The following is a 25,765-nucleotide window of genomic DNA, read 5'->3' on the forward strand; positions in this document are numbered from 1 at the left end:
CATTGGTTCTGTACACACATCAAAACTACTCAAACACATGGAACAGAAATTCTGAAGTGCGAGTTTTACCTGGAAAGTTTTAGGGCGTTTTCACACATACCTCATTTGGTCCGGACTTTTGGACTTTTCAGTTTGATCCGAACCAAAATTACAGGTGTGAAACCTCCCCCGGACCACGGTTCGGATCAAAAGACCAAATTTGGTCCGATAAAAAGAGGTGGTCTCGGTCCAGACCAAACTAAACCACGGTCCGGTTTGTTTATAGTGTGAAAGCATTTTTTGGATGGTTCGGACTTTCGGACCAAATACAAGAAGCAGGCTCTCCTTGACGAGGAAGACAAGAAGCTCCTTTAAAGAATAGCTTGGTGCTTAGTGTGTAGGCTACATGAGTATGAATGCACTCAGAGCAGACAGCTGTTGGCTATCAGAGCTGAGAATACATCAGCAGTTTATTTGTTAAGTGGTAGTAAATGTTAATGTAGTAAAAGTTTTCCGTTTGTCTCTGAATAAATTCTCCAGAAAGAAAGTTCCCGTGTCTTGCTTCTCAACATCACGAGAGGCAGTAGGTGAGAGCAGCAGTCAGCTGAAAAAACTCCGACACAGAGAGAGGATACGAGGGGAGGAAGCCCGTCTACAAACCAATCAATTATAAGTATCTGGAGACGCAGCTCACCTATGTGATGATGGCAGGATGTAGTTTTGTCACGTATAGATCTTTAGTACGCTTGCATAACTGCAGTGTGAAACCAAAACTTACTGGATCAAATGTAGACAATGTAACAAAAACATGAACCTTGGTCTGGACTTTCATGTGTGAAAACGCCCTTAGAAGCACACTAGTTGTCTAGTCTGGATCAACAAATGTACATTTCCAGGATAAAGCCATTTAATTGCTAGATTAAAATGCTCTTTCTTTTTTTGAAGATTATTTTTTGGGCATTTTCGGCCTTTATTTTTGACAGGACAGATGAAGACATGAAAGGGGAGAGAGAAGGGGAGTGACATGCAGCAAAGGGCCACAGGTCGGAGTCGAACCCGGGCCCGCTGCGTCGAGGAGTAAACCTCTATATATGGGCTCCTGCTCTACCAGCTGAGCTATCTGGGTGCCCTAAAATGTTCTTTTTAACACTGAATTTGCAGTTGTAGCCTGCTAGCTGATTACCATTTCATCAGTCTGACATTGTGTTCATGTTAGCGGTTTTCTGTTTCGGCGGGTTGTTGTTTGTTTTGCTCTAACCATTCGGTACCATGGAAGCTATGGTAGTTGTTGCTAGCTTCCATCGATCATGAAAGATTTCCACTTATGAGTTTCTGTCATCAAGTCATAGAGTTGTGTCCATATCATTCATGTTTGTTGCCATTTTTCAGTAGCTTTTTTTATGAATGTAGCTAGCTAGCTAACATGGTATTGGTGAATTTTTCCAACCAGGGGGAAGCAGACATCAGCAAGCACAGGACTAAGTCAAACTTCTGGAACCAGGCTAAGTTGTGACTATATTTAGTTTTTCCTATACTACAAGAGCCTCTCTATTCTGATCAGCGTTGCCAGATGGGAAATGTGAAGCTGTCATAGCAGAGGCTTAAAATGATCCTGTTTTGAGGAAAATGATCTCGTATTAACCACAAGAACAAGTAGGCGTAAATGTGTAATTTTACAAAATATGTATTTAAACAACTTTTTTGACACGCCTACAAATCTACCCGATTTGTTTTATTTTGAAGCAAGCTGACGTAGCTCTGATGTGTGGAAGGGAGTATGTGTCCGTCAGTCCGACACTTTTTGTAACCAAACAAGACGCATCTGGAAGCCTGTTCATATTCTGCATCAAAACAGTTAAGGCCATAAGGTAAGCTAATTAAATACGTAACTGCTATCCTGATCATGTCGGGAAATTAATTAAAATGAGACAGCGCACTAATGGTAGGTGTCACAAAATTGTCAAATTATGGTACATTATGACACTTTTGGCATTATTGACATCAGATATACAGAGGGCAAAATAGTCTTGTAAATACGATGATTATCGTACATCTTAATTTTTGTGAATACTGCCTTTATTTAGTTTGTGTAAATGTAACATTTATGAGTCAAAAATTATTTTCTACACTTCAGTCACCGCCGCAGATACAGAAAATATGTCCTGGAAGGGTGAAGTTAACAAGTAGGTTAAAAAATACATAACTCATTATTAATGAATTTAATAATAAATCAATGTCTATGTGTCCTCAAACTCTTCCAACCATGACCAAGTCAAAACAAAACAATGAATGGCATATTTGTTATTGGGATGGGACACTCTGTAGAATCCATATGTATTACAGTCACAATTGGTGATCTGCAATAATTGATAATTAGTGATAGTTGGAAAATTGATTTTCCAACTATTCTGCTTTGCATAAATCAGTCCTCAACATGTCTCACAGCCGTACAGATCAACCTCCACAATCCTTTGTGTTTTTTAGAGTTTGAATGATCTAGAGAATATTTCTGCTTCTATAAATATGGCTTTGAGACATAGCTATAGACTATAGCTGCATAGCTGTTAGGATTATTGTGATGCACTTTGTGATGCTAACACCTATGACAGTGTGTGTGGAGCACCACAAGTTCAAGGAAAAAAAACTTTAAATATATCAACATAAATAAAGGGAAGCTACTATTTCCTCTAAACATTTACAAATAAATACTTTTGACCGTAGCCCTTTTTGAACCCAAACTGTCAATCTCCTGGATCAGATTTGAGTGAAAAAAAGGGAGAATAAGGGGGTTGCTTGAAAAGAAAGTACAGCGAACAACACAAGTTGCACAACTTAGTACCCTCCTGTTGTCCTCGGGTCAAATTTGACCCATTTTCAAAAAGTTTCTATATCAGAAATTTGGGTTTTCTTTCAAACAAATTGTCCAAAAAAAATTTCGTGGATGGTTCACTACAACGCTCTTAACAAGTTAAATAAATAATCAGTTCACTACTTTCATTGAATTTGGGTGCTTTACTCAATTTTATAGCATTTGAAGAAAAAACTATTGATAGTTTAGAACAGTGACAAACATTAAGAAAAGTGACAAAAATGTCAGAAAAAAAGTGACAAAAGTCAAAAAAGTGACAAAAGTGACAAAAAAGTACAAAAAAGTGACAAAAATGTCGAAAAAAGTGACAAATGTAAAAAAAAGCTTTAAAAATTTGGGGAAAAAAACACAATAACTTCAAAAGGCTCAGAAAAAGTTGGCAAACGTTGAAAAAAGTGACAAAAACATCGAGGAAAGCCACAGAAGTGTTGAAAAATAAGACCAAAACTTTTGACTCAGAAAAACAAAAAGTTGCAGGTCGACAGGAAGACAACACGAGGGTTAAGCATGCTCATTGGTCAAACAGTTTAAAAAGGTTGCTTCGTCTGTATGTTGCGGTACTAACAGTATACTAAAAGCAGCAACTGGCTTTGTTCATGGTTGTGTGCTCCTCAACACAATCTCAGACTGTATGGACAGTTTTAAATAAATATATACACAATTTCTTAAAAAGAAAAAAGAAATGAAAATAAGTGTGCTGTGAGGGGTTGGGCGTATTATGTGCCGGTCTTCTGCTCCCATTCCTGCAAAACAAACAGAGACTCATCAGTTTCTCCCACTATCAGAGTTTTAGAATAAATACAATCATCTTAATCAGTACAACCAGGACATGTGCAATCATTCTCGATCAAGTAAAATAAATAATAAAAATCTAATAAAACATTTTTATTACATAGATTAGATTACATTATGTGCTTCCATAATTGCAAAAGAGTTCTCCAATGTTTCCTCAGTTAGCCTTTAAAAATGATATCAGATTAGTAAACAGAATGTGTCTTTGGAACATTGGATGAATAGTTGCTGATAATGGGCAATGTAGATATTGCATTGAAGATCAGCCACTTCTTTCTACAACAGTCAAGAACCCTTTGCAATTATGTAAGCGCATAATGTAATCTGAAAACTGCTGCCCTGATACAATGCAACTGATCTCAGCTGATATTCCGTCTGTAATGGAGTGGAATGGAAATTTCTAAGTGACCCCAAACATTTGACCGGTAGTGTATATAGTATAGGTACTAGACTGGCCTGCCTGCAGTCCAGACCTGTCTTCCATTTAAAATGTGTGGCGCATTATGAAACGCAAAATAAGACAACAGAGACGCCCTGCAGTGCCCTGCAGTGAACTACTACAACTACTAGTTCTAGTCATAGTTCCATTATATTTATTGTGACAATAATTGCCACTGTTCATCACACCCCCAACTGGCACGGTCAGACACCGCCTACCAAGAGCCTGGGTCTGTCCAAGGTTTCTCCTTAAAAGGAAGTTTTCCTCACCACTGTCGCACTAAATGCTTGCTCTTGGGGGAATAACTGGAATTGTTGGGTCTTTGTAAATTATAGAGTGTGGTCTAGACCTACTCTATCTGTAAAGTGTCTTGAGATAACTCTTGTTATGATTTGATACTATAAATAAAATTGAAATGAAATAAATAAAATTGAATTGAAAACTTGCCCGTCGCAGCTTTTTTGGAACGTGTATCAGTAAGTGTATCAGTTTGAACATTAAATATCTTGTATTTGTAGTGTACTGAATATATGTTGAAAAGGATTTGCAAATCATTGTATTCAGTTTTTTTTTTTACACAACATCCCAACTTCATTGGAACTGGGGTTTGTGATATCTAATATCTTAACTGGATGTGACTGCCACAACTAGCCTGAAATGAGCAAACTGAAACATGGCTGTAGCCCCCTGTAGTCTGCCCTGTGAGCTCGGACCTTGGCCTTCCTTAGGACGTGTCCCCGGACAGACGAGGCCTTCTGGCTGCCCGGCTGCCGGCGCAGCAGCGAGGCGCTGTTGACCGGCAGGGAGCAGGACTCCGTGTCACTGGTGTCGCAGCTGGAGAAGGGAGAAGACTCCTGGGTCCGCCGCAACATCGCCGGCGACTGCACACACAGACAGGGAGAGACTTCAGACTAGGGCTGCCCCATATGAGGAAAATATCTAATTGCAATTATGTTTGACTGATATTGCAATCACGATATGATTCATGATATTGAAGGGAATGCTAATTTTGGTATCCTTAATCTCATTTTAAATGACAGATTTTTGCAATCTGTACCAATCAAGATTTTTTTCTTTAGTCTATAGGATAGGATTTGTAGGCTGGGACGTCTCAGCAGCACCACAATACTTCATTCAGAATGGTTTGACATTCTGAATCATACATATTGCGTTTTTGATAAAATTGCAATTATTTGTGCAGCCCTACTCCAGACAGCTGATGGTGCCACGCAAGTAACAACATATCCTCTCGGAACCACTGTGGAATGACAGTACAGGGGTCTGACCTGGACTCCAGAGGAGCCAGCCTTCGGTTCGATGGTGAGGCCCAGGGTGACCCCACCGCTCAGGGCTTTCTTCAGGCTCTCCTTCACCTCCGTCAGCTCCAGTTCCAGGTTCACCCGCTCCTCCTCCCTCCGTTTGCAGTCCTCCTCTACCTTCTTCAGGCGCTCCGACAGTGAGGCCAGTGACCGTTTGCCTAATGGAGGAGGAATGATTATCACTTTGATAAACTTGTACCTTGGCACTTTAAATTACAGACATTGCCCGTTTGTTACTGGTACCGGCAGCAGCTTCCACCGCCGTGCGCAGCTCTCTCCTGTCCTTCTTCAGCACGCTCAGGTGGTTCCTGATCTCCTGCTTCTTCTTCATCAGCTCCTCCTCCCTGCCCTGCAGCCGCTTGGCATCCGCCTCCACGCGGTTCTTACCGTACTTACACTGCTCTGCATCTAAACAACAAAGATCCATGTGAAGAGGTTGAGGTGGTGCAAATCATCACATGACTGACAGCGCTAACCAAGAGCCAGCACCAAGAGTCTGGTTCTGTCCAAGGTTTGTCTGTTTAAAGTACGTTTTTCCTTAAAGCTGTGTCCTCTTTCTTATCTGGTCTTCCTCAAGTCTTTTCTGATTCCACTGCCTCCATAACACTCACTTTTACAAGATGGCCTACACTTCACCTTGTTTTCTTTTCCTTTATTGCATCACTTTATTACTTTTTTATGGTATTTAATTCAAACTTCACTGTCATTACATATTTAAATTATGCTTGATTTGTATCATCATTTTAGTATTTTTAGATGCACTTCCTTACATCTTCCATTTCAATCGGTTTTGAATTCAAGAGTTTGTTCTTTTATTGACATCCTATCTTGCACTTCCACTGGTTTATGTTCAGGCTCAGTGCTGTTTGAAATATGTGCGCTCATGTTCTCATTTTTGTATGTCATACGGGGGGGTTACATGGATTTCTCATTCTTTTAATTGTATTTTGTAAATCTTTTAATCTGGAAAATACTTGCTTGAATCAATGCTATTCAATGGTATTATTATCTTCTTAAAGCTAGCCCTCAGCTGTGTGTCTGCATGTCATGTGACTGCCGTCTGGCCAGGCGTGGCAGTGCCTGGAGAGTCTGGAGGTTCACATCAACAGTTTGAGTAATCATTAAAGCGTTTGCCTTGGCTTTCTTGTTTCTTAGCCCGTCTTAGCAACGTCGCCACATCCCCACATCTCAGTGTTAGTTAACTTAGTTAACTTGGCGAGTAAAAAGGGTTAATATTACTACTAGGAATCATTTCCAAAATATGAAAAATGAGACTCATGCTTTGATAAACTTAAATTATTCTTTAACTTCAGATTCCTCTGTGTTTGGTGTCATTCAGATAGTCCGCTACATTGCAAATATGCAATCAAGGTTCTGAAAATTGCGGTTATTTAAAACTTAATTGTTTAAAGTTAAACCTAAATAGATTTCAGAAGGAATTCAATACTGGCACTGGCGATGTCTTACTAGACTGTTGATTTATTTAATGAACGAGCAGAGACAAGCTAAGGCCTTACTGAATGCTTTGCTTCCTAATACAAAAATTGTATTTTGAAGACCAACCTCAAGGATGTGAGCTCTGAACTCATGTGTGATGGTGCATTGCCTGTCTGACAAGAAGAGATTTTGTAGGACAAGACCAACACATGCAGGAAAAGGAGAGCACCAGGGCACTGGTAAGAAACCCACTGAACTCTCAGCCACAGGCCTAAGCATTTCTTCATTACACCAGGAGCGTGCCTTCCGTTCCTGGAAAATACACTGAGGGTAACCATCCAGCATCTGGGTGTGTATGTGCATGCATGTGAACTTTGCTCATGAGAGTTCACTCAATCAAACTGTCGCTGACAGTTTCAAATTCAATATACTTGGTGAATTTGGAGGAATGGCAAGCTACACAAGCGGTTACAACCCTGCTCGTTCACACATTAGGCAAAAAATACTATTGAGAAACCACAAGGATTAACAGGACCGTATTTCACCCTCTCCCAGCGATCTGGGCTTCTGCTATCGCGTCGGTTTGAGTGTTACCTCAACGTTGGCAGGAGGTTCCAGTCTGGCCCACGTGCATCACATGGATTTTCTCGAGGGTAGCATAGCTTTTAGGTTTTGGAGTTATTTACTCCCCCCTATTTAAACCAACTGTAATTTGGACATCCTGTATTTTCCAAACTGCTGTGGAGCAATCAGCGGTGGTGAGGAGGCTGGGGAGCCAGACACATGGTCTGATACTTTACCAGAATTGACTACTCTCACAAGTTACCATTTTAATGACATTTCAATTTTGATTTGAGAAGAATTTACAGAAAAGTTGACTTTCTGTCCTACTTTTTACTGTATTAGTATGATAAGCTCTTGTCTTGATGTCAACACTTTATTCACCCAATGAAAATAATGTGAACTCTCTTTTTGTTGCTACTTACTGGAGCTGTTGCGTTTCAGGGAAGCTGTCCCATTGGTTCCATTGACTCCATTCTTCTTGGGCTGGTTCTTTGGCTCTGCCTTCTGTTTGGATGCCGTCCCATTGGGCCCTGTTCCCTTCTTTCCCTTCAGCTGATTGGAGAAGAACAAGAAGGAAAGAAACGTAAATACTGTACTGTATAACAATTAAATACATGTAAAATCGTACCATAACAAACCTCTAAACATGATAGATATGGTGCTCTTTGAATGACTTTAGTTTTGTATTCCACTTGTTTACACACTACAGAACACTTGCCTTGTATATAGACATTGTATTTTGGTCATTGTTGCTTTTTACATACATTTATGTACAGTTTCAACAATTTGTATGTACATAATAGTTCTATGTTTATTGTATACATGGTATATTGTATATATATATATATATATATATATATATATCTTTTTATATTTATATTTGTTCAGCTTGTTAGAGCCCAAGCTTGTTATCAGCAAGCGGGCACAGGGTTTTCATGGGTGGCCACTCCTGTTTATGGTCAAAGATCAGACGTTTTTCGATAGAATATAATAGCCACATTGTATAATCCGTTATAACACACACACGTACGCCAATTCATCACCTAGAAGGGCACTTGGAGAACGCAGACCTTTGCCATGGCATGTCCTATCTCATAATGTTAATGCAGTGGGAATCTTCCCAGTCAGGAACAGATATTTCTGATTATTCAGACACCACATGAATGCAGCACAAACGCCCTATCTCGCAAGGGTAACGAAAGTGAAAAATAATTTGTGTTTCCTCCCCGTGGTTCGGATCCGCTCCAACATGCAACGGCTTCTTCATTAGCCCATGCTACACCACTAAAAAATGATACTTGTGTAATAGGCTATTATGTATTATTAAAGTTTATTTACATTTTAATTTAGTATTTTCCTTCTTATTCAAATATAAGATGGCTTCCTCATGCTGCGGTTATTTTTTTTGTTTAACACGGGTATATTATAGCAAACGTATTAGCAAACAATTGCCAATTACACATCCAAAAAACACAGAGCTAGCTCTGTTGTAGTCCTGTTGGTGTTCTCCTGATATCCTTTTAGCTCTGGTTTGTTCCATTCTATATTGAACTTTGCCACGGAGCCGTTCTAGCCACCATTTGAAAGAGGGAGACGAGAATGTGCTGCCTGGATCATTAATTGGAACATTTACTTATAAAAATCTTCTTCCTGAAGGGTTGGGTACCGAAATCCGGTGCTAATATGGCACAGGTGCCTTCACGACCTGTATCTACCAGACCGAATAGCAACGTGGATTTCGGTGCTTCATTCCGGTGCCACTCATATGCCTGCGCTTCTCTCTGATGCTCTGAAATAGACGTTACAGACAACAGAAACATCGCTGCACGTGACGCTAGTTAACACTATACTCAACAGCAGCTAACGTTAGCCTACCCCTAGCTAGTAGCTGGATTAAACACGGTTACAATGCTGACAGCTAACGCTAAACGGTGTAAAGTGTGACTGTATTTTACTGTAGACGATTCAACATTGGATGTAACAATCTGCAGCTGCCGTTGTCGGAAAAACACGTTCCCTGAAACTGGTAACCTACAGCCTCGTGGTGCATTCAAAGTTGTTGTTAAAGGCCCTTTTCCAATCTGGTGGCTGTTTTTCTCATTCAACAGCAATTTACTAGTGAAATAAGTTATTGTAAATAGTTATTACATTATTATTAAATCATTCAATCAATTAACAAGCCGTTCTTTTAATGTTGCAGACTGTTGTTTTACCCTTCTTTTTTCCCCCCTTTTTTTTCGGTTAAGGCACTGGGCAAACATTATGTAATTAATTAGATTAATTTTTTGAATCCATTGACAGCCCTAGTTTAATTACATAAACATTTTTTATGTCCTGATACTTAATCTGAATGTCTATTTTCATATTGCTAACGCACATTACATATTCAACAACTGAATATATAATTATAGTGGTTATCCTGTCTGAATTTGATTGTAATGAGACGTATGGCAGTGGTTTTGTCTTGATGAAAAGGATACAGTCGTAGCAGGAAACCTAAAAAATAAATTACAAATATTCTCCTAAACCAACGTATCCAAGCAACAGGGATCTATAGTTAAAACACTCCTAATAGTTGACTTTGGATTTTCAGGCGGGCAGTGCTGTTGTACACCTCATTGGATGAAAATCTACTTCTTATATTGAAGCAGTACTTTGTGGTGTCGGAGGCCATGTTAGCACCCCTCGACCACAGCACACACATCAAAGAGGGGGTGGGGAGGATTTGGAGCAACACGCAACACAATATGGTGACTATGTGGCTCTCAGAGCACGGCTGTAAAAATATAAATTACACACACAGCTGACACTCACTCAGGAGAGGAAGGACAACCACACTCAAACAGTCCAGACATACACACTCTACACACAACACAAAGATAGAAAGACCAGGGCAAAAGAGAGGAAGTGGTGTTTCAGCTCAGAACCCAACTGTTGGTGTGTTCCAGGTATTATTGATCAGCGTGTGAATGGTGATTCAGCAGCATTCGCAGTATTATCTTATTCTTCAACTTTCTGCGGTCACCTCTAAATTATGCATGTACGTTCAGCTACAAAATCCATTCAAATATCAAAATGTTTAGCTCTGCACATGATGGGATTTCTTAAACTTTTTTTCTGCTATTTATACTTTTTAAAATATTATGCTTTTTTTCAATTTTTGTTTTCACATTAAAGTCAATGGAGCACTCTCCAAATCCTCTTCGGACTTCTTACTCTTGATTGCTACTTCTCCCACATACCTACAGATGGCATTCTAACTGTTCACAACAGCCTGTGTATTCTACCTGCTCAGCACCAAACAGCACCTGGTGGCGCGTGATACTCACTGCTGTGTAAACAGCCGACACACAGGCATGCGGCTCTATCATGGGCTGTGATGACCGGGCACTCGCTTCTCGCAGCGTGGAAGGCTCAGCGCTCACCTCCCCCCAGCCAGCCTTCCCTTACCGGCGTGGTAAAAGCTATCATGCTATCTCAAGTTCAGATAACGGCTCTGACGCCTTGCACACATGTGGTGCCGTAGACGGAGCCCGGTCATTCCCGTACTGTGTAAACAGAGCGCCCACTCAGTATGTGCGTGCTACACAGTCACCCTCCCCCGACCGTCTAGCAGGACAGGGAGAACTCTGACTAGAGGACTGCCTCGCCATGCATCCACAGCATAGCGGCGCGCTCTCTGTTGCTATGGCAACATACAACACACGGATGTGCACGCGGCCGCCCCTTGGAGCGGGGCGCAATGTGGGAAAACTTGCCACCCAGGAATGCATGGCTGTCAAAGCTTATCACAAAAAAGGCTATACGCCCCAGTTTACCAGCCCTCCACCTCCTTTCGACGGTGTGTTGGAAACAGCCGCGTCATCTCAGGGAGATAGTCGCTCTGACATGTCAGAGCTGCTGGAAAAAGGATGCCTTTTTCCCACGTCCCTCCAGGAGAAGAGAACGATGGTTTTTATTCCCGTTACTCACACCGGGAAAGACGGGCGGAATGAGACCCTTCTCGACCTGTCTCAATTCAATTGCATTATGAAGCAACCATTCCGTTACGCAGAAAAGGGATCAAAGTCCTTTTTATTTGGACAATTTAATCATTATGGCTCCTTCCCAGGAGAGGGCTGCGCTCCACACAATGGAGTTCGTGAATCACCTACAAACACTGAGCTTTGCTATAAACTGGCAAAAGAGCTCGCCTCACAGACAACCACTATGGGAGCCAAACTGTCAGCGCCAAGGCTGGACGCACTAAGCTCTCTGTTGTCACGCATCGCGCCTCACACGACCGTGTCGGCACTGTCTGTGACTCAAATGGAATCCACTCTTGTCAGAGGCTATGGACCAGGTTTGGGAGAGCGAAGGTGGATCTGTTCGCCTCACGAGAAAATACACAGTGCACACTGTGGTTTTTCTATGAACACACGGGACAACCCACCTCCCAGGGTTTCTCACCGACCATGGCCCAGGGCCCTCCTATACTCTTTTCCCCCGGTCCCTCTGATTCCTCGCCTCCAGGCACGCAACCAGGAGGAGAGCCTATCGGTCATTATGGTGGTACCGGAACGCGCGAGTGCATTATGGTTCCCGACTCTAGTTCAATTACTGGCGGGGTCCCAATGGCATCTGCCGTGACAAGGGGACACACTGTCGCAGCTGATCGGTGCGATATTCCACCCCCCGGTGATAAGCCAGCGGCTATGGGCCTGGCCGCTGAGCGAGAGCGCTTGGAGAGGCTAGGCTTGCCCCCTGCCGTTGTGTGCCCACCACTACGGCATGTTACGCGGGGCGGTGGGTCCGCTATGGAGAGAGGTCAGTTGTTGTGCACCCCCTGGTAAAACGTTTTTCGAAGGGGGTCAGACGAAACCGACGGAAACCTGCTGTGCACACCTCAATGTCACACCTCAATGGGTTTTAGCCCTGGTGCTCCGAGCTCTGGGGAATCCTCCTTTCGAGCCTCTGGCGCAAGCCCCTCTCAGGACGCTGTCACTGACAACAGCGCTCCTCCTCGCCTTGATGTCGGCTAAGAGGGGGAGTGATTTATGCACGCTGACGGTTTCATCATCCTGCCTCTCCATTAGAGGGGATGGGAATTACAGCCAAATCCATCATTACACCGAAAGTTTTGACAATCCTTTTCGGGCAAGGGACTTTTTCCCTCCACCTCATAACAACGACACGGAGGAGGCGTCTCACCGACTTGCCCGGTGCGCACATTATTCTAGTATGATTTACGCACGGCAGACATCGGACGAACACAGTGGCTGTTCGCTCACAGAACGCCCACAGGGTCTCTGTAGTGCTCTTTTGGAGCAGCGTCTGTCTCATTGACTGTGTGAAGCTATCACCCAGGTCATAGACCTGGTTGATAGCTTCACCCTGGGTGATAGCTTCACCCAGGTGGAACCACCCCTCAGAACATTCGGGCGTACTCCATGAGAGCGCTGCCAGCATCCGCGGCCTCCTCAGAGGCATGACGGTGGCCGACGTTTGCGCAACGGCTTACTGGGCATCCCCGTGCCTGTTCATCCGTTTTTATCTGCACGGTGTGTCTGAGTCCCCCATGACTCATGCAGTTTTACCCGCACTTGACGGCAGATCATGCGCTGTCAGGTTTGGTTTTGCTGCTGTCTCCATCCTCCTGCACTTGAGTGGCTTGGATACATTTTTTGTCACATAAAACATTTTCACAATCCACAATGACAGGATTTTCTCATCAAAATAATGTGTGTTTTGATTCATTAAACCTTGTTCAGTGGGAATAGGAAGATGAATTAGTCTATGTTCTGCTTGTGGACCTTGTGTCGCATAGAACTGACTACATCAGCTTCACCCTAACCCAATAGCGACAGCCCTTAGAGGGCGAAGCCTATATAAAGTAGAACGATAGTTACGTATTGTAACTCCAGATTCTATGAGTAATAGGCGTAGCCCTCTAAGGTTCGGGCCACCTGCCCCACTAACATTGGCTTTAGAAAAATGCTGATGTTGGGAGCAAATCTCTGGTCGCGCCACTATAATATACAGTATCTGCAGACGTAAGAGAGGCCCGTGCGGGGCACAGGGCACGTAATAAATCTTCACAACTGTGATAAACAAATGGGATAAACCCAATAGCGACAGCCCTAGAGGGCTACGCCTATACTCATAGAATCTGGAGTTACAATACGTCACCTGCCATGGAGACGCTGGCCCCACTAACCTCTCCTCCTCTGAGTCGGATCTCTCTCGCGCTGGACTCAGTTTCACGGAGCGTACTAACACTTAGAAAATAAATGGCATTACATCAGTGAGTTCAAACTGCTTATTGTGCGTAATTTGGACTGACACTGAGATGCATGTTGTTCTGTAACTGGTGTGGCGCTGCCAAAAAAAAAACACTGCAGGATCGGGATGTAGCCTGGAACCCCCCCACGCCAGCAGACACAATAGATATACCTATACTGACTGAGTATATACTGTATAGCCTATCTATGAGCAGACAGCAGCAGCGTGTCTGAACCTCCCAGGACGGGGGAGCTCCAAAAAATGACTTGTGAACATCTCTGGTAGGTATTAGATATTTTTACCGGCATAAGCACTGATTAACGATCACATTTTACTTTGAAGTCTGACCATATCTCATACTGATACTGATATATGATGTTATCACGGAGTGAAATATTAAAACCAAATACTTTTAAAATTAAACCAATTTGATGCCTGAATCTTGCAGCCAAGAGAGCTATTCGGCTGCTTTTTCTCAAGATGTCGGGACGTTTCCCCTCAAGTGTGGCAGAGGATGTCTGGACATATGATGCTGGCTTTGTGAACAAATCTTCATTCATAATCCATGGTGCACTTAGTGAGGAAGATCCCTATTTCTCTTCCTCCCCTCCTGAAGCTGTCCGTGGTTCTGTATCACCTCCCAAACACTAATCCGACCATGGCAGAAGCTTTCCTTTAAACATTTTTATGCCTATTAGCTATATGCTGTTGTTGTTGTTGTTCTTGTTGTTCAGTTACAAGTATAAGCGCATGACTTTTACAAAGTCATACAGAGAAATCTTTTTGGGGAAGAAAGGACTTTTTCTTAAGTTCACATCATTTTCTGAGTTATCAATCCATTAAGGAACATAAAAAAATCCATAACTGAACATTATCTAATCATTAACTGTAAATTATACATATAGATGTTGACAAAGGAAAATCACTTAAATTACACACACAACACGGTGAATTATAGACCAAGTGTAGAAAAGGCAAAAAGTGAGGGGTTAGGGAGCAGAGTGTTAGTCACCTGAGCAGTGGCTTTAGTTTTAGTATCAGCAGTGAGGAACTTAGAAGAGATTTTAGAAACAGGGCTTTTGTAGTGACTGGCAGAGGTGGAGGAGGAAGAAGTAGAAGAGGAAGACTTGGGAGGAAGGCGAGTGTCCCGCTTTGGCAAGGGCATGTTCTCATAGAGCTCAGCATTCTCATAGTGCAGCTCCTCTTTCAGCTGGCGCCCCCCTGTGCTGGGACGGGAGTACTGCGCCTCCGGGTCCTGGGTTAGATCGAACAGGCATGCAAGCAAGCAGAGAGAGGGCGGGACAGGAGAGGAAAAAGGAGAGGAGAGAGACATAATACATAACAGAAATAAAAAGCTCAAAGAAGGTGAGAAAGGGAGAGACGATAGCAGTGTAAAGCAATACTCCGCCATAGCAAGTGTCATTACAATATAAGACTAAAGGTGCTACATGTAATGTAGTAAGTCTAGTATGATGTAATATATCATACTAGGGGTGGGTGATATGGGTTGTTTCCCCAAGCAAACAGAGTTTGAGAACGGAAACACAGAGAGTGGAAGGTGAGGGACATGTGGCACGTCAGGCAATTATCATGGAAATGTACTTCTGTTGATCCAGACTATGTATGTGTATCAGCTATGAGCAGGTGAGTCCTTACCATTCCGTTAATGGGCACATCATCATAGTGCAGAGCCATACCAGTGGGGCAGGCGTAGCCGTTGACTGGGTTGTCCAGGTACGGGTTAGGAGAGACAGCGCGCTTACTGGTGAAACTGGGAGGAGAAAACATAAAGGTTCATTCAAAAGAATGCAAATTTCTTTAATAAAGAACTTCTAAAACCTCAGATGTTCTACCACAGTGCTCAAACAAACACAGTAGTCTATAAACTACACTGTACACGGAGCAAAAACAGCAGTAACGGAAAGCCTTGGTTCTAATAAGAAAATGACGCCATGGAAAAAAGCAAGGTTCACTATATGAGCCATTTTAATGCTAAAGAGAAAACAAAAGCTTGTCAGGTTTACGTTTTCATCACTAGAGGAAATGTGTGCGTCCCTCACCAGAAGGACTGCTTGGCCAGCTGGATGACATTGGCGGTGGTCTCGACGTCAATGTAGTCGTAGTGCAGGGTGGCGGGGTCGGTGGTGGAGCCCGTCTCAGCCAGTAAAATCCCCAACCAGCGCCCCATCTCCTCAGAGGACGAGGCCTGGAGGAAAACACAGATTGGCCAAACCAAAGTTGAGATGAAATCCATAGCTGCTTCTCCTTTAGGTAAAACCAAACCTAAAATAGCTTCTGATTAGAGTTCAGGACAGTTTTCGATAAAGCTTTTCATTAAGGTCCTTGTAATAAGTGTTAATTTGTAGTTAACAGTCTATAGTTTGCTTTATTAACCCTAACTAGACATTGTTCTTGCTTTAGTTTTGGTAGCTGTAAAAAGCATAGTTAACTGTCAATGAGCGCATAGCATAGACTGTATAAAATATGGACATAGTCTCCATAGGGATGGACTCCCTTTTGGAGCCATTCTTAAGTGGCCACTCAATGAACTGCAGTTGGCCTCATTGTTCTGCACTGAAGGTTGCTGCTTGGTGCATAGTTAACTGTTAATTAATGCACAATAATGAGTTTCTTACAGTGCTTATGACTGGTCTTATAACCTAACAATAAACATGTTTTTAATGGTTTTATGACCACTATTATATTAACACATACTAATTCTAATAAGCATCTTATAAAAGGACTTATAAGGCCCTTATTACCTATTAACTAACGCTTATTACAAGGACCTTAATACAAAGCATTACCCAGTTTTCTATTTCATTATTAACTTTAAATTATACACATATACAGTTTCTTCAAATTTAGAGCTATTTTGGTTTGTAGGAACTGGCCAGTTATTACATACTAGTATCCATCAAAGGTTCAGTAATGATATGGTTTTACAGGGATCAGATAGCAGAGGATAGCATGCAGACTATGTGAGGAAATAGAATCAAAACAAACAAAATGGCAAATGGAGGAAGTTGATATATAGTATCAGTCAAAAGTTGGAAACATTTTCTCATTCAAGTGAATGGTAAAGTGTGTCCAAACCTTTGACTGGTACTGTACGCCAACACACAGACAGTCACCGGTGGGTGGAGGAGACCTTTTACCACATGAATAATAATAATATTAATAATATATTTCCTGGCATTTCGGCCTCAGTTAATGGTTGACAGTGGAGTGTTAGTAGCTGACTTTAACACAGGAGTACACAGCTCCTCATATACAGAATCAAATAGACCATCCCAACAGGATTCTCTGAATAGAGCTCACCTCCAGGACAGCGACCTCTTGGCCGTTACGCAGCAGGCGGAAGGCAAAGGGGTGTTTGTGATCCAGGCCGGGGCTGACCTCGCAGCCTCCGAGGGGCAGTGAAGCGATGTGGCTCTTCAGGTCGTCTCGGTCCTTATGAAGGAGCAGCTGGTTGTCTTTCAGGCGGCACCAGCGCTCCCTCCAACGGTTATTGGACAACACGTTCAGGTAGCCTGTCGAGCAGAGCAAATACAGTCAGAAAAACAAAGTCAGAAAGAACTCATTCATTTAACAATATTAATCTCTGTTTATAACACGATTTATGGGTGCCATTTTTCAGCAGTAGCTGCCCAATGTATTGTATGGTTTACTGGTCCACCTACTGGCCTACCCACGCAGTCCCTTTATTAGAATGCTGCTGGTGGTCTTGCAATGGGATTAACTGTACTAATAAAACCGTAGAAGGACCACAGCCATACCGCTGTGAAAGCTAGCCGAAAGCCTTTTATCAGTCTGGTTTACCCCTGTCCGCGGAAGTCTCCTCTACTCCATATCTCTATAATGGAGCTAACTATAGCTAACCACTAACGGAGCTAATTGTTGCTAACAGAGCCTTCAGTTCTCCGTGCCTGTATCCATTAACTGTATTTATGGACTCAAGACAGAATAAAACCCTAATTATATTAAATTGGCTGGACGAGTTTTAAACTCATTTGCTATAATAAATCCTAATGACGTTCAGCAGGCAATTTCTGAATTAAAGTCAAGCTTGAAGATCAAGTTCATTGTCTCGTGTACTGGCATTTCCTTCATCGGATTTATTTAATTTATCGTTATCCACCTGTGTGGTTCCATCAATGTGGAAGTCTGCCAGAGTTACACCAATGCACAAGGGTGGCGATGCACTTGATCTTAACAACTATAGACCTATTTCCATCATCAGTAGTATAGCAAAGGTGTTTGAAAAACTAATATTTAAACAATTATTCAAATATATTAATGATTTCTCCATTCTGTCACCAAATCAATCTGGTTTCAGACCAAATTTTTCTACAACTACTGCTCTTCTAAAATTTACCAATGATATTTCATCCTCCTTACCTTAACCCTCTCTTAGATGATGTGACTATGATGATGTGCCCATTAACGGAATGGTAAGGACTCACCTGCTCATAGCTGATACACATATATAGTCTGGATCTACAGAAGTACTTAGCTATTAGTACAATAACATGTCGACTGGTGCAATATTCATAGATCTCACTAAAGCCTTCGATATGATTGATCATTATATGCTTCTTGACAAATTACATGCAATAGGCTTTTCTAAACATTCTCTTCTCTGGTTTAATTCTTATTTTCACTGAGACGTCTCTTTTCATGGTTGTGTATCACAGTCCTTAATAATGGATTATTATCTATATCTATATGCAGATGACACAGTGATCTACACATCTACTGTGTCTGTCTCTAATATTCAATCCTCACTGCAATCTAACTTTAATGCTATTCAACTTTGGTTCCAATCCAACCACCTTCTACTGAAAATGAGTAGATTTTAATCTGTTTATCGCAAGTCATTTTTATCATTATTGCGAAATTCAACAACGTTAGAGCATATTGCATATTTTCCTCATATCGTTTAGCCCTAATAAATACCCTGAAATTGTGTCAGAAGCAGCATTGTCCAACAATATTTTCATTTTTATTTGTATCATCTTTTAGTCTAATTTGTTTAATATGTAGTTATTGAATTTCTAAATTATCTGATAATGTTATATGGTCATTTTTTACACTTTCGTTTGACTAGTTTATTACTGAACCCAGCCATCACGCGCCGTGCCGTCACATCCTGCACCACCCACCACCACAAGTAAATTTTCAATCTGTGGGAAACACTGCATGTACATATAGTACAGGCATTATGCAACATGACCACACATAAATTGCAAAAGCAACTCTTTCAACTGATCTAGTCTCATACAAGTCTCCTCTATCACATATAAAAAGTCCTAAGAGATGGAAAGTATGGTGGTAGAAAGTATTAAAAAATACTGTAATCAGTGTTCAACTTTCTATTTCCCACTAACAGATATCCCGATGAAACTTCCCCAGTTGATTATTTACATTAAGACAATTACTTTTTGTATTACAAGTTTTCTCAACTTTTATGCTTAATTATGCAAATCAGACAAATTATCTAATTAAATGTCCTAATTTGCATAAATAAAGGTGTTTCTTAACCATACCCTCGCTCCACTTTTTTGCTTAATAAACATTTGTCAGATTTTCGGTTGCAATATGTGGGAGATTAAGCTTAATTATTCACCCTTTATTTCCTCACAAAATGCTTGTACTAATACGTGATCACTAAGTGATGTGGCACGTGTGCATTGCACAACAGCCTGTATTTGACATTGTTGTCTTCTGTGGCACTATGAATCTATTAAGCCATGTTTGTTTGGCTGTGCTGTAAAGAGATACACCAGTTGATCTTCAATTTTTGTATTTTTACAGAGTAGCCTCTCAAGGCGTGATTGCTGCCCTGAATAGTCACTGCTTGGGCCATTTTGAACTCTGGGACGAAATTATTAAAATTCACTTGCTGTTTTTCCCAGTAACCAGTAAAAGCATTAGTATGTTTTAGACCAGAGGGCCCCAAACTTCTTTGCACCACAGACCATTTTGAATTCACTGTGGAGCGGCAAACTGGATGCGTGTCATTGGCAAGTTTAATTGTTCTTCCTACCCCATCAGTAGATAAAGTTAGACAGGAAGTCTGGGGTGTTTCTATTTATCATCCTAACACACAATAAGCCAAAAAACCAAACTAAACAGAAACCATTTATATTTGTATTTGATTGTGGTTATACAGATCAGTCCCTCCAGAAAAACGCGATTATGCGATCGCAGAATTCAATGCATAATCAGCCAAATTCCGCATATTTATTTCAGGGGCCGTATTTTTTCAAATACGCCGCACTTTTGCCGCATAAATTGCCAATTTCCGCCCAAAATATGCGGGGCTTGCATGATTTCATAATCTCCGCATTTTCGTTGCACATATATCTTAGCAGAAAGTTGAAAAATGTTGCGTTTACTTCACACAAGAGCAGCCATTTTTCCCTGTTGCCATGGGAACGTTATGAAGCGACATAATTACGCGACGTGAACATCATCGAAAAGCAGGGTGTTGGGGGAATTACTTTTTTCTCTTTTTTCATCAAACTGCAATTTTTGCAAGTTCCCGCAATTTCATCGCATAAAATTGCATAAATATCCCGCATATTCCATCACATTCACAAAAAACTCAGATCACTCAGCAACACAGATTCCGTGTACTGTTGAATATATGGAGTTGACGACTACTTTAATTTCAAATCAGGATTTTATTGTTGGGGACGTGGCAGGGAGTCATGAGGAAAAATGCAGCCCAGACTGCGCCAAGTTTAAGTTATTTACTATAAAAATAGCCTCTAAAGTTATATGATTTCTACTGAGCATTTTTTGGCTGGTTGCAAATAATCAGAGGCCTGGTACTGGTCCAGAGCCCAGGAGTTGGGAACCTCTGCTTCAAACACCTTCTCTTCAGTGTTGCCAGCTATTTATAATTGAAAGCAGCTAGCACTAGCTACTTTACTTAAACTTTTTTTTTTCCACTTACGCAACATTAGCAAATTAAGGGCTGTGGTCTGTCAGTCAGAACTAGAGATGCTCATCCATGCCTTCATTTCCTCCCGTATTGACTATTGCAATTCACTTTTCTCCTCACTCAACAAATCTGTCCTTCACCGCCTGCAATCCATTCAAAACGCTGCGCTAGGCTTCTTACTAGATCAAACAGGTGCAACCATATCACCCCCCCCCCACCGGCACCCAGACTCTGGAATGCTCTGCCAACCAGCATTAGGTTTGCTGAGAATGTGGACTGTTTTAAGGGACAAGTGAAGACTCACTTGTTCAGACTAGCTTTTAGGTAGCCTATATCTTTTATTTATTGATAATTGTATCTGTTGTATTTGTATTTTATTCTACTGACTATTTTTACTATGTTTTTATTATCTATGCACATTGTAAAGCACTTTGACCTCGTCTGTGAAAAGCGCTGTATAAATAAAATGTACTTACTTACTTACTAGCTTAATAAGGTGGCAGATAATGTCATATTGCTGACGTCATCCCATCACATTAGCATAGCACTTAGTAGCTGTAATACCTTCCCCCTTTCTGCCTCTGTTGAATTACTTTTATCCCCGGTGGAGACAAAATGTAAAGTGATCAGTGCTACTTCACCAATAGACCATATATTATGTACCTAAAATAGAAGTATTTTAAACTAAGTAAAGCGCTGTAATGTAGTGCCCCATCCATCCATCCATCTTCATCCCTAAACATCCGGGGCGGTCGCGGTAGCTCAGCAGGGACCCCAGCTTCCACTTTCCCGGGCCACATTAACCAGCTCCGACTGGGGGATCCCGAGGCGTTCCCAGGCCAGGTTAGAGATATAATCCCTCTACCTAGTCCTGGGTCTCCCCCGAGGCCTCCTCCCAGCTGGACGTGCCTGGAACACCTCCCTAGGGAGGCACCCAGGGGGCATCCTTACCAGATGCCGAACCACCTCAACTGGCTCCTTTCGGCGCAAAGGGCAGCGGCTCTCTCCGAGGCTCCTCCACGGATAACTGAGCTTCTCACCCTATCTAAGGAGGCGTAGCTGCCCTCCTGAGGAAACCCATTTGACCGCTTGTAACCTGGATCTTGTTCTTTCGGTCATGACCCATGTATGACCATAGGTGAGGTAAGACAAACTGACCAGTAGATTGAGCTTTGCCTTCTGGCTCAGCTCTCTTTCGTCTAACGGTGCGATAAATTGAATGTAAATACCGCACCTGCTGTGTGTTCTCGACAATCTCCCGCTCCATTGTCCCCTCACTTTCGCTGAACAAGACCCCAAAATTGCTTGAACTCCTTCATAGGAGTGAGACTCATTCCTACCCTGGAGAGAGTACCATGGCCTCCGATTTAGAGTGCAGTCCTCATCCCAACCGCTTCACACCTGGCTGCGAGCCGATCCAGTGAGTGCTGAAGGTCACAGGCCGATGATGCCATCAGGACCCATCATCTGCAAAAGCAGCAATGAGATCCCAGCCCACGAACTGCAACCCCTCTCACCGACTCGCCTCGATATCCTGTCCATAAATACTACAAACAGGATTGGTGACAAAGCGCAGCCCTGGCGGAGGCCAACTCTCACCTGAAACGAGTCCGACTTACTGCCGAGAACCCGGACACAGCTCTCGCTTTGGTCGTACAGAGATTGGATGGCCCTGAGAAGGGACCCCCTCACCCCGTACTCCCGCAGCACCTCCCACAGTATCTCCCGGGGCACCCGGTCATACGCCTTCTCCAGATCCACAAAACACATGTAGACTAGTTGGGGCCGTGGTAGTGGAGTTTAGCCAGAAAAAGTGAGCGTCATGCAGCGATGACAGTTAAGTTTAGGAACCAAAACGACTAGTTAAAGGTCCAATGTGTGGGGATTTCTCCCATCTAGCGTTGAGATCATATATCGCAATCAACTATTTCGCACCACAAAGTTCAAAGTACGTTAACAGCTACAGTTGCCTTCACGCTTTTTTCTGATGACGCCGATCTCTTGCTCTTTTCAATATCCTTTTTCTTTTTCTGGGCGAAGAAGAAGACTCCTGTTCCTGAAATTTGGATTTTGAATACGTGTGGTCCTCCATGTTTCCTTCTTCAAACTTGCCGGGGCCGGGAAGCTATTATACCCATTAGCAGCATTAGCAGCACCTGTGAGTTTATCATGTGACAGCGAAAACACAAAAGGTGGAGCAGTATGTCCTGTATGTCCCTTACCGGCTAACGTATTTCAAGATGGAGCATGAATATGGAGCGTCTACCCCAGTTCATGCAAATGCAAATGTAAAATTTCAAGCCAATAGGAATACTTGGAATTGATGGTGGTGGTAAATATTCATAAAAAGGACAAGTTTGTGAACGGGCAACACAGATTCTGATAATGAACAACTAAACACGTTACACACTGGACCTTTAAGTTTAGGAAAAAGATTGTGGTTTGGATTAACACTCCAGAGGAACGAACGAGCGTTTCCTGGGTGAAAGTATTTTTTTTTTTCCGCAAAGTGAACTCTTCTCTCCAGCTTGAAAGCGCTGTGTTTTATGTTGACACCACATTGTGCTATTTCATTTGGGGATTATTTTACATTGAATATTGAAGTGTTTTGGCACGGCTGGCCGAGTGGCTCTATATCCATGGTATTGGAAGGGGGATTTGATTCTTGCATGTTTTGTTGTGCATGATCAAACACGCACCCTTCCCCATGTATTAAGGCCGAGGTCTTCAGTGGGGATCAGCCCTGCCTTTGACTGTAGTCATTGGGAGCATGTAGAAACACGTTTTCCTTAACACTTGGTTTGATTTGTTTGAAGCATACTGAGACCTTAAGGATAACAACTTTAATGTCTTTGTCTTACCACATGTGGGTACATCTTCTTCTGCTGACGAGGTCTGCTCATCTGTGGATGGCTTCTTCTTACCCAGCCCGATGATTTTAGTGATCTTCTTCCCTGCTCCCTTCCCCACCGTCCCAGTCTTCTGCTCCGACTTTGAGTTCTTCTTTCCTTTTCCTAAGCGAGAAAGAGAGAGACTGAGATTCTGAATTGAATTCATAACTTTAAATGAAAGGGAAATTAGTAAAACACTGTGTAGAAATGTATTTCTTGAAGGATCCCTGCAGACTTAATGTGCTCCACCGTCATTATATAAGAGAGATGTTACGTGTTAATTTATGTTGATTCAATTATGTTTGGATGCTTTTGTAATACTGTACACTGTTTTATAGCACAAGTACTTTGCTACGGCGCAATTTACGGTATAGTGGGCGGAGAAAGGCGCTGATTACCCGATGAAGGTTTGGTAAATATGACGTTAACTGAAGTATCACAGCGTGCGCGTTCTGCGGGTTGGCCATGGTGCTGATAACGCTACATTTGCAAATGTACGTACATCTGGCCCTGAATGTCTGGAGCGAGTGATTCTGGACACATGCACACAGAAATAACTAGTAACGAATAGCAGTCCAAACTTATAAGTTAATGATCTTAAAAATGTTAAAACAAAACAGAAGTGTATGCATTTTTATATTCAAAAAGAATGAAAAACAAAAATTCATAAACTTCTGTTTTAACATTATTTTCCTCATGTCCAGTAGGCGAGTGCCTTAATTAATAGGAAGCTGTCTGCAAACTATTTCAGTCGCAGGGTTTTTTCTCAGAAGAGAGAAAGTATACAAACACACAATGCAGGCCTGAGGTGAAAGCAGACACACAGATCTTTCAAACATTTAAAACGAAGATGGCGCCGAAGAAGGGTGTGTTGTTGTGCTTTGTTTTGTTTTGTGTTTTAACGGTTTCTTGTGATGGTACCCGGATCTCATTCACCAGAGAAGAGCTCGTGAACATCAGGGGAACACCACCATCTGACTTATTTCCAACTTTTCTTCTCCCTTCACTGGAAATTTTGGACAGTCTGGTCAAAGGTGCGCTCACCTTTGCTCATGCAGCGAAACGCCGGAGGAGAGGGAAACGGGCTGGTGCGCTTGTGCGTCTCCGCCAGCGAGGATTACGCACACCGTTACCGGGAATATTCCTCTCTAACGTCCCAACAAACTGGAGGAATTACAACTGCTGTTGGCGAGAAACAGAGACTTTTCTTCATCTGCTGTTTGGTGCTTCACGGAGACGTGGCTTTGTGGATTAATACCGGACTCTGCGCTGCAGCTGGCAGGCTTCCAACTCTACAGAGTGGACAGAGACACGGACCTCTCCGGAAAAACTAAAGGTGGAGGAATCTGTTTCTACATCAACAGCGGCTGGTGCAACGATGTGACAGCGACCCAGCAGCACTGTTCTCCTGACCTGGAATATTTCACCATAAACTACAAGCCTTTTTATTCACCCCGTGAGTTCCATTCATTCATTCTGGTCGATTTTTACATCCCGCTGCAGGCCATGCTCGCCGACCAGTGCACAGGTCGGCGTGGTTCAATCCCTGGCCCCTGCAGTCTACATGTCAAAGTGGGCTTGTGCAAGAGACTGAACCCCAAACTGGGAGTGTTCTGTGAATGTGTGTCCCTCCCCAGTTGATACAGGTACCATAGCACCTTATATGGTAGCACTGAGTGGTCGCTAAGACTAGAAAAGCCCTTTATAACTGCAGTACATTTGCCATGTTTATTTCACTTGTTATGTTTACTGGATGATAATAAAAGGTAGCAGAGATGTCTTAGCTTAAGTGATCCAAAAATAAGTTCACATAGCTAATAATAAGTGTTCTTATTCAGATTGACATCATGTGACAGATCTTACGTGGTCTAATATAGATGTAAAAATTAACCAGTACGCATCAGAAAACACATACGAAGAGTCAGAGATACAGCTTTGTCGATATACAACCACAGATCCAAACCAAATTCTGTCAAATCGGTCAAAAATCAATGTCTGACAAAACCCCCAATCCTTTCTACCACACACTTCTACCACACACAATGCTGCTTGAAAGATTGGATTTACAGTCTGCAAAATGTGTAGCTGTACCACAAATCCAGCTATTAATACAGGAAGGCAAGGTGGACACTGGCGGAAACGTTTTAAGTTAGCATTAGCTGCTAATGCTACTTATTGCACACTGGCCCCTGACTACTCCCAGTTGGAGAATATAACTGAAACCATAAGCTTTTGTATTTAGAAGGGTTGCTGAAGTTACCA

The 25,765-nt window shown here is 42.3% G+C and overlaps 1 protein-coding gene across 2 annotated transcripts in view; it reads right to left on the reverse strand.

Moving 5' to 3' along the window:
* Positions 1–2,033: 2,033 nt before the first annotated feature.
* Positions 2,034–25,765, reverse strand: part of afap1 (actin filament associated protein 1) — an 83,315-nt gene continuing 59,583 nt past the window's right edge. For both annotated transcript variants that reach the window (XM_078275616.1, XM_078275615.1), the window contains exons 9-17: positions 23,474–23,626; positions 16,982–17,193; positions 15,721–15,866; positions 15,317–15,431; positions 7,822–7,951; positions 5,642–5,806; positions 5,366–5,556; positions 4,793–4,960; positions 2,034–3,591 (exon numbers count right to left, since the gene is read on the reverse strand). In XM_078275616.1, coding sequence (XP_078131742.1) covers positions 3,565–3,591; positions 4,793–4,960; positions 5,366–5,556; positions 5,642–5,806; positions 7,822–7,951; positions 15,317–15,431; positions 15,721–15,866; positions 16,982–17,193; positions 23,474–23,626 — 1,307 coding nt within the window. In that variant the 3' untranslated portion in view covers positions 2,034–3,564. The remainder of the gene's footprint in view (positions 3,592–4,792; positions 4,961–5,365; positions 5,557–5,641; positions 5,807–7,821; positions 7,952–15,316; positions 15,432–15,720; positions 15,867–16,981; positions 17,194–23,473; positions 23,627–25,765) is intronic.

Source organism: Sander vitreus, chromosome 19 (genome assembly GCF_031162955.1).
Source record: "Sander vitreus isolate 19-12246 chromosome 19, sanVit1, whole genome shotgun sequence".
Classification (NCBI taxonomy): Eukaryota; Metazoa; Chordata; class Actinopteri; order Perciformes; family Percidae; genus Sander; species Sander vitreus.